The sequence below is a fragment of the Ictalurus furcatus genome, chromosome 7 (assembly GCF_023375685.1).
Source record: "Ictalurus furcatus strain D&B chromosome 7, Billie_1.0, whole genome shotgun sequence".
NCBI lineage: Eukaryota > Metazoa > Chordata > Actinopteri > Siluriformes > Ictaluridae > Ictalurus > Ictalurus furcatus.
Genome location: NC_071261.1, coordinates 4,163,804 through 4,183,840, shown reverse-complemented (window position 1 = coordinate 4,183,840; position 20,037 = coordinate 4,163,804). Strand labels below are relative to the sequence as shown.

General features: G+C 37.0%; 1 protein-coding gene across 1 annotated transcript; it reads right to left on the bottom strand.

Moving 5' to 3' along the window:
- LOC128609485 (carcinoembryonic antigen-related cell adhesion molecule 5-like) lies at window positions 1-19,208 on the bottom strand. The gene is made up of 13 exons (XM_053627958.1): window positions 19,178-19,208; window positions 10,966-11,001; window positions 10,576-10,824; window positions 10,171-10,443; window positions 9,431-9,682; window positions 8,319-8,585; window positions 5,786-5,893; window positions 4,566-4,670; window positions 4,357-4,395; window positions 4,163-4,237; window positions 2,617-2,694; window positions 2,411-2,466; window positions 1-1,218 (listed from the first exon to the last, which is right to left on the bottom strand). The coding sequence occupies exons 1-12, from the start codon at window positions 19,206-19,208 to the stop codon at window positions 2,411-2,413; spliced, it is 1,569 nt and encodes a 522-aa protein (XP_053483933.1). The 3' UTR covers window positions 1-1,218.
- Between the last annotated feature and the right edge of the window lie 829 nt (window positions 19,209-20,037).

Here is a 20,037-nt window from a genome sequence, read left to right as displayed (position 1 = left end):
TTTTGTTTTTAAATTTGCAATATCTTACAGTAGACTTTATTCACAGTCTGTGTGATGCAGGATCGATAAAATATTTCCTCATCTGAAATTTTTCATGCTCTCTGTTTAGCTTTAGCCACTTTTTAAACATAATATTAATGAGAAACAGAGCTGATGATTTCTACTGCAATGCAGGTATTTTTCTTGTAGAGTACAACAATAATGATGCATGAGAATGAATATATGCATTGTTTCATAGGACGTCATCACTTGTAAAGCAACTGGAGGTTAATCAGTGAATAACGCCCCTTAATAAAATACAGCTGCTTTGTATACATGTATATTTTAATGCAGGGTATCATTTGTGTGACCTAAAAGTACAACTGTAATCGCTGAAATGCTTACAAATTTAAACCAAAGAAAAAAAATACATTAAAATACCAAGTAAATAAATTGAGAGTTTGCACTGTACTGAGCACCTCTAACTTTACATATACTGATACTGCTTATGTCCACATGGATGGAGATGAGTACAAACGTTTGCTGGAGATAAAACTGTACACTCTATGCACATGACTTTTCTAACAGGCTTGTTACAGTGCAATAAAAATACATTAAAACGATAGTTTCTGGAAGACGTGTGACATTACAGACACATTTGGTGCACACAGTTTAGGGCTTGTGATAGATATTCATCTTCTTGTGGTTTGTGATATCTGCATGCATTTATTTAAAGTGTTGCTTAATACAATGAAACCATGAAGTGATATTTGTTATGATGAAATGATACATGATCTTTCTAACTGTAGGCTGGAGATTGTGGTTGTACCATGTGGTGGAAAATACATCAGTGTATCTCTGTATGTGATCGTAACGACTTTCAGTTCTGTAGGTGTGAACTGCACACAGATGACATGATGAAGCCCCTCACATGAGTGAAAAAACATTTTCAAGAATAAAAGGTCAGTCACATTGACTTATTACTCTTACTATTACTACTAAATCCTTTTGCTTTACAACCAGTCCTAATAGTGGCACAAGCAATCAATAAAATACACCCTGTAAATACTTCTTAATGCTGTCCATACACACGTTCTTAATCCCCCCCACACACATTTTAAACCAAATAAGTGCAAAGAACCTGTACAAAACAATCTCACTCCGATTTTACTGTCAGTGCACACATGATGAACTTCTCTCTCTCTCGTCTGTTCAGTTGTGTATTCACTCCTCCAGCACCTGTAAATGAACATTTACAGCTGTTTTAGATTTTAGTTCCTGAAATGGTTAAACTTGTGTTTTAAGCCAACAGCAAATCATTAAGGAACATTTAAAAGGCAATGTAAATTTATATTTCAGTATATACAGTAATTATTAAATATAAAGCAGTAAATAGTGATGGCTTATTTAAGGAGAAACTGTCACGTATGTTATTACACTGCAATATTTGCACTTCTTATAGTAGAATTTCTCTTAACTTCACTGACACTATAGGAGTGTCAGTGTACTATACGAGGAGGAAATTTCATGAAAATGCATCAAAGATGTGATTTTAAACCACTTTATCTTTTATTAACAGAAATGTTACTAGGGTATTTTCCAAAAAAATTGGATTGGCAGTAGAGTCAACAATTGATGATTGTTTGATGTTGTCTTGAACAAGAGACATGGGCTTGTTTAATCAACACACTGTATTCCACAGTAGCTAATGATACATCAGCAAAAATGAGTCTTTGTGAATGTAAAATTATAGGGCCAGGTACTGGTGGGAGATAAATACATATAGTACAAATAAAAAGTGTATTAAATCCAGTTTCTACTGTGAAAAACTGTGAAGGCAGCTGATTTATTTGTCATAATATGCATTATACGTTCAGCTGTGGGATCTGGTTGCCATAGGGTTGTTTATTTTTTTTCTATAGACTGAGGTTCATTTGTTTTCCTAAATTTGTTTAGAAGTTTTCTTTAAAAGTAAAGATCAACCCCAGGAAATGAAAGTACTAGAGGACTCTCTCACTTTGTTTACTGAGTGTTTGAGCCGTGAGAGGAACCAGAATGCACATCTCTATTTTCTACTGCTAAGAGCTATAGAGCATTTCTACAGTTGACTCACTTCTGCTGTGATTACATCATGATACCCTGCAGCTGGTAAGGCTTGCAGCAACAGGAAGAGAGGACACTGCAGCTGCTTTTTGACATTATTTGCTTTTAGAATTGCTTTAGGTGTAGTAATTTAGAAAGTTGTTAGCAATCTAACTGAGGCTGTAGCATTTATATTACACTATTTATATTTATAACTGTTTATAACTCCGACTGAACTCCTACTGAGCAAGGCACAAAACTTGAACTAGGGTTTCTATACAATTCTAAGATCTCTCTAAGTATTTCTATCTCAATTGGAGATTTGAAAATAGAACAGATTTTGTCTTACCTATGTGTTCTGCTTCAGCTGTGAATAAACAGTTTCATACTCTACACTGGCCTTCACTAGATGTAAACAAGAAACGCTGAATTAATGTCATCAATGCCATCTCAACTGTTAAATAGACATGAACTAAATTAATTGGTTAATAAATCAGAAAACAATAAAAAGTAATGTACATGCAAATTTATATAAATATGTACAGATAGCTTTACCTTGACTTTTCTTTGCTTTTTTCTGTGGCTTGAGTTCAAGCTCAGTGTAAATCACATCACTGGGTCCAGCATCATCATCTGCAGTGACAGTGAACAGAACAAAACAAACACAGATAACATTTTAATCTGAATCAACCTTTGTAAAAAAAAAAAAAACAAGAGAAAAAAAAAAAAAGAAATCAGTGTGGAGAATTACAGGTGCATGATGGGATGTAACTGAACACAGATATATTTTAAATGTGGAGCTTATAGTCACTTCTCCTTGTTATGGGTTTGAACTACATGCTCAATTATAATTTTTTTTTTTTAAACTTGAAAAATCTTGTATGCACATTTACTGATGCTTAGTGTGTGTATATATATATATATATATATATATATATATATATATATATATATATATATATATATATATATATATATATATATATATATAAACACATACATACACACACACACACACACACACACACACACACACACACATACAATGGCACCTGTCAGGAGTGGGATATATTAGTCAGGAAGTGAACAATCAGTCCTTGAAGTTGATGTGCTGGAGGCGACTTTGACAAGGGCCAAATTGTTATAGCTAGACGACTGGATCAGAGCATCTCCATAATGCAGTGGTTAGCATCTACCAAAAGTGGTCTAAGGAAGGACAACCAGTGAACCGGCGACAGCATCATGGGCGCCCAAGGCTCACTGATCCATGTGGGGAGCAAAGGCCAGCCTGCCTATTCTAATCCCACAGAGGAGCTACTGTAGCACAAACTACTGCTGTAAATGTTAATGCTGGCTATGTTAGAAAGGTGTCAGAAAACACAGTGCATCGCAGATTGCTGTGTATAGGGCTGTATAACAGCAGACCAGTCAGAGTGTCATGGAAGAAGGTGGCCTGGTGTGATGAAGCACTTTTTCTTTTACATCATGTGGACGACCAGGTGCGTGTGCATCGCTTATCTGCGGAGGAGATGGCACCAGGATGCACTATGGGAAGAGCGCAAGCCAGTGGAGGCAGTGTGATGCTCTGAGCAATGTTCTGCTGAGAAACCTTGGGTCCTAGCTTTCATGTGGATGTTATGTTGACACATACCACCTACTGAAACATCGTCGCAGACCAAGTACACCTTAATGGCAACGGTATTCCCTAATGTGGCCTCTTTAGGGAAATAAAATAACTTATTTCTAATCTTTTCAGTCAAATACTGTGCTGCAAACATCAATGTTAGATTTATCTTGTCAGTACTGGCAAGTGGCCATGGTATAACCGCACATCGGGTGGTTCTTTGCCTCCACGTAGTGTATTAAAATCGTGTAATGTACACCTAGCCATGGATTATCCCTTACACATGTGGTATTATGTAGAATATATTATATAATAAACAGGTTTTAGTAGTTTCTTTCTTTCTGAGGTTTATAGTGGAACTGACACCTAAAATGGGAGGTGCATGCAGATTTTTAGTATAGTAGATGATTGAATGTACTGTAGACTGTAAATATTTTTATATATAAAATGTGAAGTTGCAGTATAAAAATACTCCACCTTTATTCTTGTATGACTCCTTTTTCTTCATGACCTGTGCATAAACGGCCCCACTGAGTTCAGCTGCAGAGTCACCTAATCACAGTGCAATGTGATAGTCACTACAGGAGATGTATTTACTGTATGGTGTTAATCTGATTTATTCCTTCTAGTGTAAGTGGAAATATTTGACATGAAATAAAGAAATCTCTCACTTTTACTTGCGTTCTCCACAGTGGCATAAATGTGCACATCTACAGAAAAGAGTGCAAATAAAGAATAAACAAGATAAATTTTCAGACAGTTTTGAAAACAATTCCACTGAAATTAACATTGTTAAATTAGCTTGTTAGTAAGAACACAATCTTATATTGAATTACTGTATACATAAGGAAAGTATTCATTATGTGACACATTGTCTGACCGGTCTGAAGTGGAGCGTGTCCTGACTGAGAATCCTCAGCTCCTGACTGACTCGGGTTCTGGCCTGGTGTCTGATTGCTGTTCTGCTGTATGTCTCTGTCCTTTCCTGTATGAGAAGACAGAAATTCTTCATTTGCTCAATTTATAAAATCATACAAACTTTATTTTAGAGAACGCTTATACGTTAGTGTTTAGCTAAAATGTACCAGTAAATAAAGAGCAATTTCAAGCTATTAAATGTGTAAGCAACAATTTGTCTCATTTATCAAGCTGGATATGAACACATTTATTTGTAAATCATTCACAGGAGCATTTACATACATAATGTGTTATTCATGAATATCCAGTTAGTTTGGAAAACAACGGTGTATCCTATAAGAGCTCTTGAGTGTGGGCTAATTCACTTATAAGGAGAATCACTAATGTGAACCAATTAGGAGAAGAATAATGGTGCCCCATATTGCAACACATTGTGGTTGTCACTAAATGTAAATCTGCTGTGTCATAAATGCACTTGATGCAATTTACAGCTGATTGGAATTTATCAACATACATGAGTATGAAGAAAATCAGTGATACTAAAACTTGTGTAAATCTAGTGAGAATTATTTTTTGTTTACTTTGGCCTATGAAAACATTTAGACACAAGTCGATAATGATTAATAAACGAGGACCAAATTATGTAATTGCAAGTACAATGTGTAATAATTAGTATTCTATTCATATTTTTTATTACCTTGTAACTTTCTTATTTAATAGAAGCTATGTACAGTAGTTGTGTGTTAAATCATGTGTAATGAGAGTAATTATTAAAAAAGTATTAGATACAGTGGGGGAAATAAGTATTGAACGTGTCAACATTTTTGTTCAGTAAATATATTTCCAATGAGGCTATTCACATTAAATTTTCAACAGACATAAGTATTAACTCAAGAAATCCAGAAATATAAAGAATTCACAACATTAAAGTTCATAAATGAAGTTATGTGTAATAAAGTGGAATAACACAGGAAAATAGTATTGAACACACTAACTGAAATGTATTTAATACTTAGTGGACAAGTCATATACAAATATATAAATACCAGTCATATACCATTTTGTTAACATGTTTGTTATTTCCATGTTCGTGTAGCTTATACTATTTCATGTTTTATACACCATGCTTTGTAGAAGTACTGATTATATTATAAGCAATTTAGTGAAAACTAGTTATCAGACCTTTGTTGGATTTGTGCCACCAACGCAGGATCAGTAAAAGGATGATGAACAGAAAGGCCAAACTCAGTCCCACAGACACAAATACTATAACAGTATTGTATGTTAAACCTGAGACAGAGGAAAGAAAAAGACACAAATGATAAAAAAAAACCTGCTGTCACTAATAATAGCCCAATTTCTAATTCTCCATTTCTGTCCAAACTGTTTTAAAGAGTGTTTACCAGCAATCTCTCTGAGCCTTTCTAATCAGATCCACATTCTCTACTGAGACTGCTCTTCAAGGAGTCACTCATAATCTACTCCTTTCTGCTGATGCTGGTGCCTTTCCTCGATCAGTATTTCTAGCTTGGTTCATGTTTCCTTTTTCTCCTGCCCCTGACACACAAGGTATCCCTCAGTGATCAATCCTTGGCCCTCTCCTTTTAACTACAGGTACAGTATATGCATCCACTTGCTCAGTTCACTCAAAAACATCTGAGTTTCCACTGTTAAGCAGATAACACTGATTTATCTCATCATGAGCTATGTCTTCCACATCATTAACTGTATACATTCATGATATAGAATAATGGATGGACTCCAACGTTCTTAAATTGAACTCTAATAAAACAGACATTTTATTTGCATCCAAAACTCATTTGTTTTAAAATTCCAGCTATTCAGTAGATATTGATGGCATTAACATTAAACCTTCTACAAATGTTCACAATTTATTCATAATTTTTGACAACACAGTTTCATTTGAACTCTGTATTAGGTCACTCACAACAATCTCTTTATCAGCTCTGCATGACCCTTACTTAGTTTGAAAGAACTCTTGCTTCATGATTTCATCATTTCACAGTTACATTTTTGAAGAGCTCTTCATTCTCATTTCTGGTATAACTCCTAATCGACTACAACACGTTTGAAAATATGTTTGTTGTAGTCTTTACTCATACCAAACACACATTAAATGTGTACACTATCATGGACACTGGTTACCCATCTCACAGAGAATCAAATAAACAAACTCTTAATTCTAACACACATGGCCTCGCTGTAACTCTCTACACCCTGGAGTCTTAGATCCACCAGTACTGATCTACTAGTGGCTCCTAACGAGCAGACTGACAAGAATGGGAAGAATATTTAATGCCATAATCCACCCCCAGGCCTTTAACTGCACGTCCATGAACTCAAAACACATGTTTTGTACCAACAGTTTTCCTTTTTTTTTTTTTTCTTCCTGTTAGTAATTCTCCTACTGTTTTTTTTTTGTTTTTTTTAACAGTCCGTTTGAGTGATAGGTGCTACAGAAATTGTATTTGTGTTCTCCTTCTTCCTCTTATTATTATTATTATTATTATTATTAGTAGTAGTAGTAGTAGTAGTAGTAGTCACAGTCTCTCCTTTGAACACATGTTTATCAGGCTTTATGGTCACCACAGATATAGGAATCTCTACAGAAACAATTTTAACATCCCAGATACAAACACACTTCAATAATATACAGATCTACTTCTATTAACTGCTATATACCTAAGTGGTTAGTGATGATGCAGTTTATACGTATGTAATAATATCTAAAGTCTGTTAAGAAGTGCCAGTGTTTTGCAGTGATTTGTAAACTTTTCACTCACCAGTAACATTTACCCAGAATGCATCACTGTAGTGTGTGTAGTAGACTGGGTTTCCTCTTCCAGCTCTGCACCTGTACTGACCCCCATCAGAGTCTCTAACGGAGCTGATGTTGTAGTAGTCTGTTTCAGTCTCAGTCTCAGTGCTCTGTGTGGGTTTGATCCAGTAAAACTTCCATCCAGCAGACTGCAGCTTCAGTGTACAGGACAGAGTCACGGAGTTTCCTTTCAGTACAGCTCCTTCACGACTTGGTGTGAGTTCAGGTTTAGGTTTTTCTGCAGTTGGAGATGAAACACACAGTTCAGGATGTTAACTGTTCATGTTCTGCTGTCAGAGTGTTTAACACACTAATCACTACTACAGACAAACACACTATTACTGATACACTGTAAAGACTCCTGTCATAGTGAAATTATTCATGAATATCTATCAAAATATTTTGTGGTATTTATGAAAGTAATTTAGTTTTTGTGAGAGTAGATTTAATGTGAAGTACATTGTTCTCTTATTCAAGAAAATGTGTAAAGACAAAATGTACTGCATTAAGTTTGACTGTTATTTAAAACATCCTTCAATATAAAATGTTTGAACCAGCAGAATGCATTTTATTATTTCATTTTACACTTAATGCAGTAATAATAAAAGAAGAGATATTTTGCCATTAATATTATTTATTATTGGATAAACCTGGGACATTTTCATGTTCAGCATTTTGCAGCACATTGAGTCAGCAAATAAATAAAAATCACATCTTTAGTCTTCATCGACTGCATTTCACATCATCATCTCAAAGTCCAACATCTTTACTGCATATCACACTTTGTATGCATATTGTGCAGCTCTAATCTACACCAGTACTGAGTGCTGAGGTGAACCTGAGGTTAATGAGTACTGAGGAGATGATCACACTCACCTGATACAGTCAGTGTAACAGCATCACTGGTGTGTGAGGCGTGTGAGCCTCCTGTCTCTCTTCCTCTACAGGTGTATTTACCTGCATGAGATGTTTCAGCACTACTGATTCTGTACTCCTGTTCACTACTGACACCAGAACCATCTTTATTCCAGCTGTAGATCCAGTCAGAGTCCTCTTCATCCTGTAGGTCACATCTGAAAGTGACAGTCTCTCCTCTGTACACCTGTTCATCAGGATTTATGGACACCACAGGTTTTGGGAGCGCTGTACAAAGATAGTAAAATATTTCCTGAAATAATTATTATACTTTTGATTGATTGGTTTTCATGAGTGTAGAGAGTTTAGAAGATTTTGGAGAAGAATGTAACATTACACACGTAAATATTTTGGACAAGTTAAAACCACATGCAACAAAAAGTCCAGCGTCTTCAACAGATCCTGATTCTAATCATTTGGTATTGTGATGGATGTATTTATAGTAAAGTATTATTCAGATTTGTTTAATAAAATGAACAGGAGATTCATTTAATCCATTTATTTAACATCACATTTTATTCTGTATAATTCCATGTTTTGGTCATTGGTAAGGAAGCAGAGTGGAGCAAAAGAAAAAAAAATCCTGCAATTACTCGAGATCCTGATGTGATCTGGCTCCAGGTCTCTTATGTATGATTTCCAAAGTGATTAGTCAGCACTTATAGAGACGAAGCAGGTGATTTATTTACAGTGTAGCTTTAAGGCCTCTGGTATCAGACACACACTGTACATTCTTTCTATATTGATCATAATTTAATATTCTGTAGAGTGTTTCAGCACTAATGTCTGTGTTTCAGTTACAGTTATAAACACCATTATGAGTCTGATTAACATGAGTGCTGTGTAATTATAATTTCCATCTTTCTACTACCATGAGATTTATTATCCCTACATAACACTGATATCTGATAGTCTGGATCTCTTATAACGGAGATTCTCTTCCTGATGAACACACACACAGCGGTACTTTAACTTTTGCTCTACTGTTCATGAATGACAGGCTTTATAAATATCTAAAATATAATAAGAAATAACTTAAAACATGCAGTGAGAGAGTAGAAAGCATGACGTACCTCTAACTGTAACTGTAACTGGATCACTGAGCTCTGAGTCGTAGTTTCCTCTGCGTGCTTTACACTGATACACTGTTTCTCCTGCATTAGAGACTGTATCATGGAGTGTGTTGGTGTCTTCAGCTACTTGGACTCGATCTTTGTACCAGAGAAAAGTCCATCCATTAGACAGCAGATTACAGTTCAGAGTAACTCTGTCTCCAGTGTAGACGGAGCTCTGAGGATTCACTCTCACAGTCGGTTTGGGTTTTTCTGTTGATATGAAATGATGATGATATTAAAGTTTTCCTCTTTACAACATCAACAAGAGTTTTATCATCTTAATCAGATGATTTGTGTCTAATAATGCATTTATATTCAGCATTTGTTAAACAGTTACAGTTGTGTGACTTTATTACATGGACAACATGGTCTTATAATATAATATTATAATATACTCTATATATACTGTACATGGAATTAATTTAATAAATTTTTCATAACTGAACAAACACACTGGAGTTGTAATGAATTCATCTTCATCAAGGTGTGTTCACTATTATGAATGTTGGACGCAGTGAATGTACAACTACACCATTAATCATTACTAGACACAGGATAAGTAACTAAAACATTGTTTTTTTTTCAGAATCTGTGACATTTTAAATAAATCTTATGACTTTAATCCACACTGCATTTAGTGATGTGATGCTGAAGTTAATAAATATTGGTGTGAGGAAGAGATTAACACACACACACACCTGACACAGTGAGTGTAAGAGTGTTGCTGGTCTCTGAGGTCTGAGAGTCGCTTTTTCTCCGTCCGCTGCAGGTGTATTTAGCGCTGAGAGACTCTACAGGAGTGAATGAATATTTCCTGCTCTCAGTGTAGAAGGATATTTGGACACCATCTTTATTCCAGTTGTACATCCACTCAGTGTCTGCATGTCCTCGTATTTCACATGTGAAAGTGACTTCCTGTCCACTGAATATCTGTCCATCAGGCTGCAGAGTCAGAACAGCTTTTGGTCTCTCTGTACAGTTACAACAAATGCATCAAATCAGTCAAACACACGTTTCTCTGACCATCTGATATTTAATCAGTGTGTTTTGTAATGATTATGTGTATCAGTGCATGTTACAGGAGTGTAAGATCAGACATGTACCCATCACTGAGAGAGACACTTCATTGCTATCTGTCGTGAACCATCCATCAATAAACCCGTAACATCTGTATTTGTGACTCTGACCTACATTTATAATGTAGTAATTTTCAGCAGATCTGTGACTATAACCACCATCTTTGTACCAGTAGTACGATCCATTTCCTCCTGAAATCCTACATGTGAGTGTAACCGTCTCTCCTCTGAATATTTGAGGTGAATTCGGCTCCACAGACAGAACTGGTTTAAACACTGCTGGAAAAGTCAAAAAGCAAACACACACTGTCAATGTAAACAACTTACATTCTGCATGAAAATGTACAAACAATCTTCTCCACCTTAATACAAATCCAACATGTACACAACATAGGCAATAAAATATGTATAAATCACCTTGAGCTTGTCCGACTCGGATAAGTGAAATAAGCACTAAAAAGGGAAGAGGAACAGAGAATATGATGTAACGCTGACTTGTTTCTTTTCTTTAAGAAGACAAATGAGAACAATGTCATATACTGTTAAAAAAATCTATATTTAGTTTCACTTCAGCTATAAGAAATGCAATATATCGACCTGTTTCAATAATGAATGGTGTTTAGAAAAAGCTATTTTCACTCAGGTCACTATGCTGCTCATTACTGTCTCATGTTTAATGTCACGTCTCGTGACGTAAGGGAGATAGGGACGGATGCAAGTGCAGTAGGAACAGTTTTATTTAATGAGAAACACAGGCAGGTAAATCCAAAACGTGATCCAAAACATGCAAGAGGTCAGGCGATCGGAAAACAGGCCTACACGGGGCAAGGCAGGAAACGATGTCGTGGTCACCGAAAACAGGTCGAGATACAAAACATGAAACATAAACTATGACTATGAACTGGGAGCAGAGAAACCAGCGTGAACTAAACAAACGAATCTAAACATGAAACCTGACATAAACTATGACTGACTAACTGACTAACTAACTGACAGACAATCTAATCTAATCTAACATTCCGTGCTGTGTGCTGGGAGGCGCGCGGTATATATACACAAACATACTCAGCCTCGTAATGGCTGACGGCTGAGGGCAATTCAGACACACGTGAAACAATAGCCAATGACAGAACAGGGAGGAGACATAACAAACATAACAAATGCACGTGTCCAAATGTCACGAATGTCACCAAAGGAAAAGCAGGTGCTCGCGCACCTTGCTCGTCCACGCGCGCTCACATGTTCTAACGCGCGCTGCGCTGCGTTTCCTATGAGGAAAAAAACCCGATCTCAGTAGCACGTACAGGTAAATGAACACATTCAGGCTTGGACTGTGCAACGTACTGAAACATTTCTCTGAAAAAATGTCTATGAGGATGACTGTCGAGTGTAAAACTGAAAACTGGCATGGCCTTTAAAGTTCAAAGATGTTCTCTTAAAGCTAAGACAATATAGAAGGTTCATTCAGTCTTCCCTTTCTTCTGAAACAGGTGATCCTATCACAGAGCAGGACAGAGTCAAAAGGGAAATGAAGATCTGCAAGGCTGGATTACATGGTCAAAGTAGAAGTAGAAGATCTTGCTGTTGCAGATTCGGCAATCATCAGATTTCCTCAACAAGAAACGCACAAGGGAGAGATTGCTGCCTTGCAAAATGGAAGATCTGGAGTAAAGAGCAGCTGTGATATTCATAACCTTCATCCAGTGTTGATGGATGGTGTGCTCAAAGTTGGTGGAGGACTTAGTAGAGCAGCGATGCCAGAAGAGATGAAACGTCCTGTTATCTTGTCAAAGGAACACCATGTATCCAAACTCATCTGGCCACATGTTCATAAAAACTAGGTCATGCTGGAGGAAACCACATGTCAACACTTCAAAAAAGGTAATGAGTTATAAATTGAAACTCTGCCTGTAGAAAAATTATTTCAGAATGTTTGTTTGTCAGCGTCTACAGGGCAAGATGGGAGAATAAAAAATGGCTGAGACTCATGCATTAAAGTTTGATAATGGCACAAATTTCATTGGAGCAGAAAGAGAGCTCCAGACAGCTTTGAACACACTGGATCATGACTAAATCCAGCATACATGTTTCTATCTGAGGGACTCAAATGGACTTTAATCCCCCTGCTGCATCGCATCACGGTGGCGTGTGGGAGCGGCTCATTCATCTGGTAAAGAAGGTCCTGTACTCCACTCTCCAACAACAATCGTTGGATGATGAGAATTTTCACACCATCCTTTGTGAAATTGAAGCTATTCTTAATGACCTCCCCATCACAAAGCTTCTGATGATTTAAACAACCTGGAAGCTCTTACGCCCAATCACATTTTATAGCTGAGATCAAAACCACCTCTTCCACCAAGGCTTTTAAAAGACAGTGATCTGTACATAAACACGTGAAGAGCGACAAGTCCAATACTTGTCTGATCTTTTTGGAAAAGGTGGGTCAGAGAATTCCTTCCACTGCTCCAGGAATATCAGAAGTGGATGAAACCACACAGAAGCTTCGCTGTTGGTGATATTGTGATCATCATGGATCCAGCAGCTCCATGGGGTTCTTGGCTACTTGACAAAATAACTCAAACATATCCTGACAGTAGAGCACTAATACGAACTGCACAACTCAAAACTAAAACAGGATTACTGGACAGACCTGTGATTAAAATCTGCCTGTTTTTAGAAGACACCGGGGACTGATATCTAAAGTGGACATACACATGGCTCCTTTGATAATTTAATGGATTGTAGTTGCACACCAACAATTATGGGGTCGGTGTGTAGGAGCCATTGTAGATACAGGTGTATCTAAAAAAAATTTAATATTGTAGAAAAGTTCTTTTTTTTTTTCCATAATTTAGTTCAAAAAGTGATACTTTCATATTTTCTAGATACATTACACAAAGTGAAATATTTCAAGCCTTTTTTTCTTTTAATCTCAATGAATACGGCTTACACCTCATGGAAATCAAAAATCCAGTATCTTAGAATATTAGAAAAAAAAAATTATAATACAGAAATTCGACCATCTGAAAGGTATGTTCATTTATGCACTCAATACACGGTCAGGGCTTTAATCCTTTTGCTAAAATTACTGTATTAATGTGCCATGGCATGGAGGCGATCAGCCTGTGGCACTGCTGAGGTGTTCTGGAAGCCATGGTTTCTTTGATTATTGTATTATAAGTTCATTATTCTAATATTTTGAGATTTTTGATTTCCGTGAGCTGTAATCCAAAACCATCGAGATTAAAACAACAACAAAAAAAAGGCTTGAAATATTTCACTTTATGTGTAATGAATATAAAATATACATATTAAATTATGGCAAAAATAAATTTTTCCACAATGTAAAGTTTTTTTTAGATGCACTTGTAAATGTATGTGTAATGCATGTATTTTGAGGCTGTCACCACTGGGGGGCAGTATATGCATGGAAAGGGGTATAATCAGGTGATTATATGATATCAGGTGTACCCAGCTAACAATTTTTGGTTCTCAGAACATACATTTTTAAGGTTTGTTTTTTATTAACCAGGAACGTTTTCTTTATGGAAATAGAAAGATGTGGTTTGGAAAGGTAGGTTTGCAGTACATTCCCCTAATGTTCTCTTAATGCTCCCATGATGTTTTCTTAATGTCCCCATAATTTCATGAATGAGAATCGAAAACTACTCAAAGTGTCTGCATAAACTTTCATAATCTGTTTGTAAAAACCTTGCTGATGGACCTACTTGATATGAATCACAATTCCCAACTCAGTGGTACAGGTAGTAAAACTTGAGATAAAGTTCTCCAGTTCTCCAGCTCAACGTTCTCGACTCAGCTAGTAGCCTATTTTTTTAACGGAGGCTGTGGTAATTTACCTGCCAATGTATGACTTGATCAGATAAAAAGTTGGATTTATCATAAAACTTGCCTCCGGTGTTTTCATTGTTTGCAGGACTACCAGACCATAAAATATAAAACTTTTTGGCTAACATGAGACTAGGCTAGTTTGGTGTCAAGCTAAGCTAACTAAGCTATCATTGTATGGGTTTAGCTGCTACAGAACCATGCAGAGTACATTATCTCTCCTTGTGTAGCTGCTCCCAAACTTATTCTTCTGGTCAGATTAAAACGTACGCTTCAACTGATGTTTGTCGTTTCTTTTATTGCATTCCTTCACAACTTAAGCGCATTCAATCACCGTCAAACACCGTCAAACACCGTGAAAAGCTGAAATAAAGTACATAACACATTCTCACATGAGCATATTGTACATAAGCATGCTCTTAAGAGTCCATGAGTATTCATTCATCTTGCTCACATATTAAACTAGCATTAATGGCCTTAGGAAACATTTGCACTATTACATTACAATACAAACCAACATACCGTGTGCGCCTTCCGACCAGAAATCTAGGAGTAGCTGTAACGTTTTTCTGTTTAATTATTCTCTTCTTTAGCATCTAACTCCGTGTACAGCGTAGCACCAAAAACTGCATGCACATTTTTGCACTGCTATTAGTTAGGCTAATCGCATGACCACAGTAACTTAAATTCAATGCAGCTCACTAGTTTAACCTGTAGGTGTCACTATTTCTGCAACCCTCGTAAAACAAAACTCACATAGGCAAATTATTATTAATATTTACATTGCATTATTGTAATAACAACAACATAACAAATAAATACTTTAAAGGCTTAAAGAAAGAAAAGACCCATACATGTTTTCAGCGGCAGCTACATCATGTTCACGTAAACTGTAACTCATATAGACATTTACACATCAGAGGATGTTAGTGATTCAGTTTCAGTGCCTTTACTGGCTAAAAATAAATAAAAAATCAGTGTATATCCATTTTTCCCTCACACTGACTGTGAGATGGCTTTTGGCAGAATTGAGAGCTGTCAGCAAATAAGACACAAGAATTTCCACGTATTTTCCTGTAAACCTTGTCTGATTGGTCTCACCTCCATTTACTGAAGATAAAATTACAACACTTCAGTCAGTCAGTCGGGTGGTGGTGAGGGCATTGGGGTGCTTATCGGTGCCTCCAAGCTGGTGTTGCCCTAAGGACTGCCTGGTTCACCTATGTCTAGAACCGGCCCTGTCGCATAGCATGACAGTACGCACTGCATTAGATTCAGTACCTACAGCTCGTTGATACAGTGTGTACTGATCAGTATGTGTGTAGTATGAATACAACCTGGACATACTACATCCGACATGTTGGTGCAGACAGCTCTTCCGTGCCAGTTCCATTACATTATGGGATAGTGCAGTATCCACAGTGTCCACTGGATCCATACTGCAGAATCAGAAGGTCATCCGGGTATTTCTCGCCTACTGTTTTATGAATACTGAGAATTCTGACATGCTACGACTTTGGTGTACTGCTTTTCACCTACTGTGTAGTAGGGTAGTAGGGATATTCAGCCTATGGTAGTACACCAAAAATAATAGCACTGGACACTGTGCTATCCCATAATGCAGTGGTTCTCAACCAGGGGCTCCACTGGGGAGACGGGAAGAGATCGGAAGGGAGGTGCGAAAAAAACACAGACAGGGCATCAGTTGTGTACTCTGTGTATTTTATTGCTTTTCAAATAGAATGAGTATAAATGAAAAACTCAGTGTTTTCTCTCCCTCTGTATTTTCTGTTTTCTGGGGAGAGGTGTAGTTTAGCTGCCTTTTATCAAGCTGTCACTGCAGACCAGTGTTGCCAACTTAGCGACTTTTCAGACCCCTTTAGCGACATTCTTTTTGCAAAAAAATAAGCACCTAGTGACAAATTTAGCGACTTTTTGGACAAACCTTAGCAACTTTCCATTTGTGGCCAGTACTGTCCTGCAAGCACGAGGTCTTGCTTTCATGCTGCACTCACACCTCTCTCTGAATCTGCTCTGTTCAGTGAGGGGCTGAGAGCCGGAGATTTAACAATGTCATGGATAATGAGACATGCCCTTCTTCCCAATGTGAATGTTTTTAGAATACGAGACGAATGGAATGCAACATGTTTTACATAGTTCTCTTGTTCAAAGTATTCATAGTGTTCAGGAACACTTTATATCATTCATGTTCAATACCTGTCCGTTATATAGCTTTATAAATGTCAAATGTTATGAAAAGTAATAAAAAAGTACAAAAACACGAAAGCAAAAATAAAATAATCTATCTATCTATCTATCAAAAACATATTATATATATATATTTATATATATATAGGTATAATTATGATCTATTCTACACTATATATATATATATATACAGTATCTCACAAAAGTGAGTACACCCCTTACATTTTTGTAAATATTTGATTATATCTTTTCATGTGACAACACTGAAGAAATGACACTTTGCTACAATGTGAAGTAGTGAGTGTACAGCTTGTGTAACAGTGTAAATTTGCTGTCCCCTCAAAATAACTCAACACACAGCCATTAATGTCTAAACTGCTGGCAACAAAAGTGAGTACACCCCTAAGTGAAAATGTCCAAAATGTTCCCAATTAGCCATTTTCCCTCGCTGGTGTCATGTGACTTGTTAGTGTTACAAGGTCTCAGGTGTGAATGGGGAGCAGGTGTGTTAAATTTGGTGTCATCGCTCTCACACTCCCTCATACTGGTCACTGGAAGTTCAACATGGCACCTCATGGCAAAGAACTCTCTGAGGATCTGAAAAAAAGAACTGTTGCTCTACATAAAGATGGCCTAAGCCATACGAAGATTGCCAAGACCCTGACACTGAGCTGCAGCACGGTCGCCAAGACAATACAACGGTTTAACAGGACAGGTTCCACTCAGAACAGGCCTCGCTATGGTCGACCAAAGAAGTTGAGTGTACGTGCTCAGCTTCATATCCAGAATTTATATTTAGTGTAGAATAGATCATTATTATACCTGGTCTCCTCTAATATGGGGGGGTGCCACATGATAGGGAAGGCTTAGGGGGGCTTTAGTTACAAAAGGTTGAGAACCTCTGCCATAATGCAACAAGACTGGCACGGACGAGCTGTCAGAATCGGCACCAAATAGTATGTCCCATTTGTATTCATGCTTACCACTTACTACTGATCAGTACTGTACTGTATCAACGACCGAGCAGTAGGTACTGAATCGAATGTAGCAGGTACTGAATCTAATACAGAAGGTACTGAATCTAATGTAGCAAGTACTGAATCTAATGCAATAGGAACTGAATCTAATGTAGCAGGTACTGAATCTAATGCAGTAGGTACTGAATCGAATGTAGCAGGTACTGAGTCTAATGCAGTAGGTACTGAATCTAATGCAGCAGGTACTGAATCTAATGTAGCAGGTACTGAATCTAATTCAATAGGTACTGAATCTAATGTAGCAGGTACTGAATCTAATGCAGTAGGTACTGAATCTAATGCAGCAGGTACTGAATCTAATGCAGTAGACCTGTCACAGTATGCCATTTCGGATGCAGTCGCAGTTCTTACCACACAAACACGCTCACACACAACTTATCAACACTATCTTTTATTTATTTATTTAAAACTAACAACATAACACTCTAATCATGTACTCTTCCTTTCATACCTTATAAGAAACAGAAAATGTTCATACATGATAAAAGCCCACGAACATATCACAAACCAAGATCTGATTCACGCTCAGAAAAAACTCCACGTCACCACAGACACTCTACAACCCAAAATAACACCCAAATCCTGAAGATTTTAGATTCTACACACATGCACTAAAATGAACCAAAAGGTCACTGCAGTCTGTAGTGTGATTAGATTAGATTAGATTAGATTGGATTACATCCACTACGTACTGTATGTTGTAACACGTATGCGCCAATGGCAGACACAGTACATCACTGTTATCCATCTATGGTTAGGGTTGGGGTTAGTGTTAAGGTTAGAACATCCAGTACATAGTATATCTAATCTAATGTCATTACACTACAGGATGCAGTGAGGACACACCCAATTAACAGCAATCCACATAAACTATGCTGAAAATAAAAAATATTTAGGCCCCTCTGACACCATTGGAACAGCAGGCCCAGTTATTGTTATTGCTGCAGACTGAAGACATGTGGGTTAAGAGATCAAAAGATGAAAAAGAGAAGAGAGGTTAGAATTTCAGCTTCTGTTTCCTGGTATTTATATGTAGATGTGTTAAACGACGTAGAACATAGCACATTTCTTTCAGACCACCCAATTGGTAGATACTAGGAAGTAAAAGCTGAAATCCTAAACTCTTGTCTCATATCCATCTTTTGATCACAAACCCAAATGTCTTTGGTGTACAGCAGAAACAAATGAATACGCCTTGCCGTTCAAATAGTTTCAGAGGGGACTGTACTGTACCCTCCCACTGATATCATTATTAATGCAACTAACTAACACTATTTTACATATAAATGTAACCCTTACCTTAACCTCAGTAACCAAATAATAATAAAAATTCTCACAAGGGCTCAACTCAAATGAACTAACTCACACAACTGATATGGATGTACACTGATCCAACAATCATATCAGAGACTCTTACGAAAATGTTCTAATCACATATTAACCTCATCACACAGGACATTAGACTTCATCAGAACATATTGTTTTAAGCAGCCACTCACTCTAATGAAGACACAAAGAAAACATTTACTCACAGATCATCACACGGAGTGGACGGAGCTCCATCCTCTCACACTGATGAAGGACTGACTGATCAGTGGTCTGTGTTAAAGACACTACACTTCCTGTGTTCTTACACACAGAGAGAAAGTGAGAAAAATTTCCGTTCTGGTCAAAGTTGATGTGCTCTTTTCATGTGAACCCAGAAATTATAACAACAATTTGCAGAACATAACTTTATTCAACTCCTGAACATGTACAGTTCCTCTGCTACTTCACTCAGGTTCATGATTGATCTCAACAAGACATCCAGTGGACCTTTCTGTAAAGCTTTCTATCTCGTTTGATTGAGTAAGCAAGTTAACTCTTTTAAAAGAACGAGGTCTTTTCTAAATCAATAAACTTTTTTATTCTGTCAGATATACTTCAGGTTTTGGGTTTGATGCATACCATAATAATGTCAGAACCTCCTATGAAGCTGGGAGGCAGGGCTTCTGCTAGTCACAAAATGGGGTTCTTAAATGTACAACCTAGATGTGATCAGTGAAAGGGATTCTAAGATTTAGATTTTTCCAATAAATCTGTGTGTATTTTCATCCATTATATTTGGAAAATTATAATAATAATAATAATAATAATAATAATAATAATAATAATAATAATAATAATTCCTTAGATCAATGTAAGGCTTTTCTTGGCACTCAAAGCGTGTTGTATTGTATGGGAGGGGGGGGGGACCTCCTCAACCACTACCAGTGTGTAGCATCCACCTGGATACACCAGAACACCCAGCTATTGGTGGAGAGGAGAGTGATGTGTCCAATTCAGGGATGAGGATTATTAGGGGGCCATGATGGGGGCCAATGGGGGAATTTCACCAGGACACCAGGGTTAT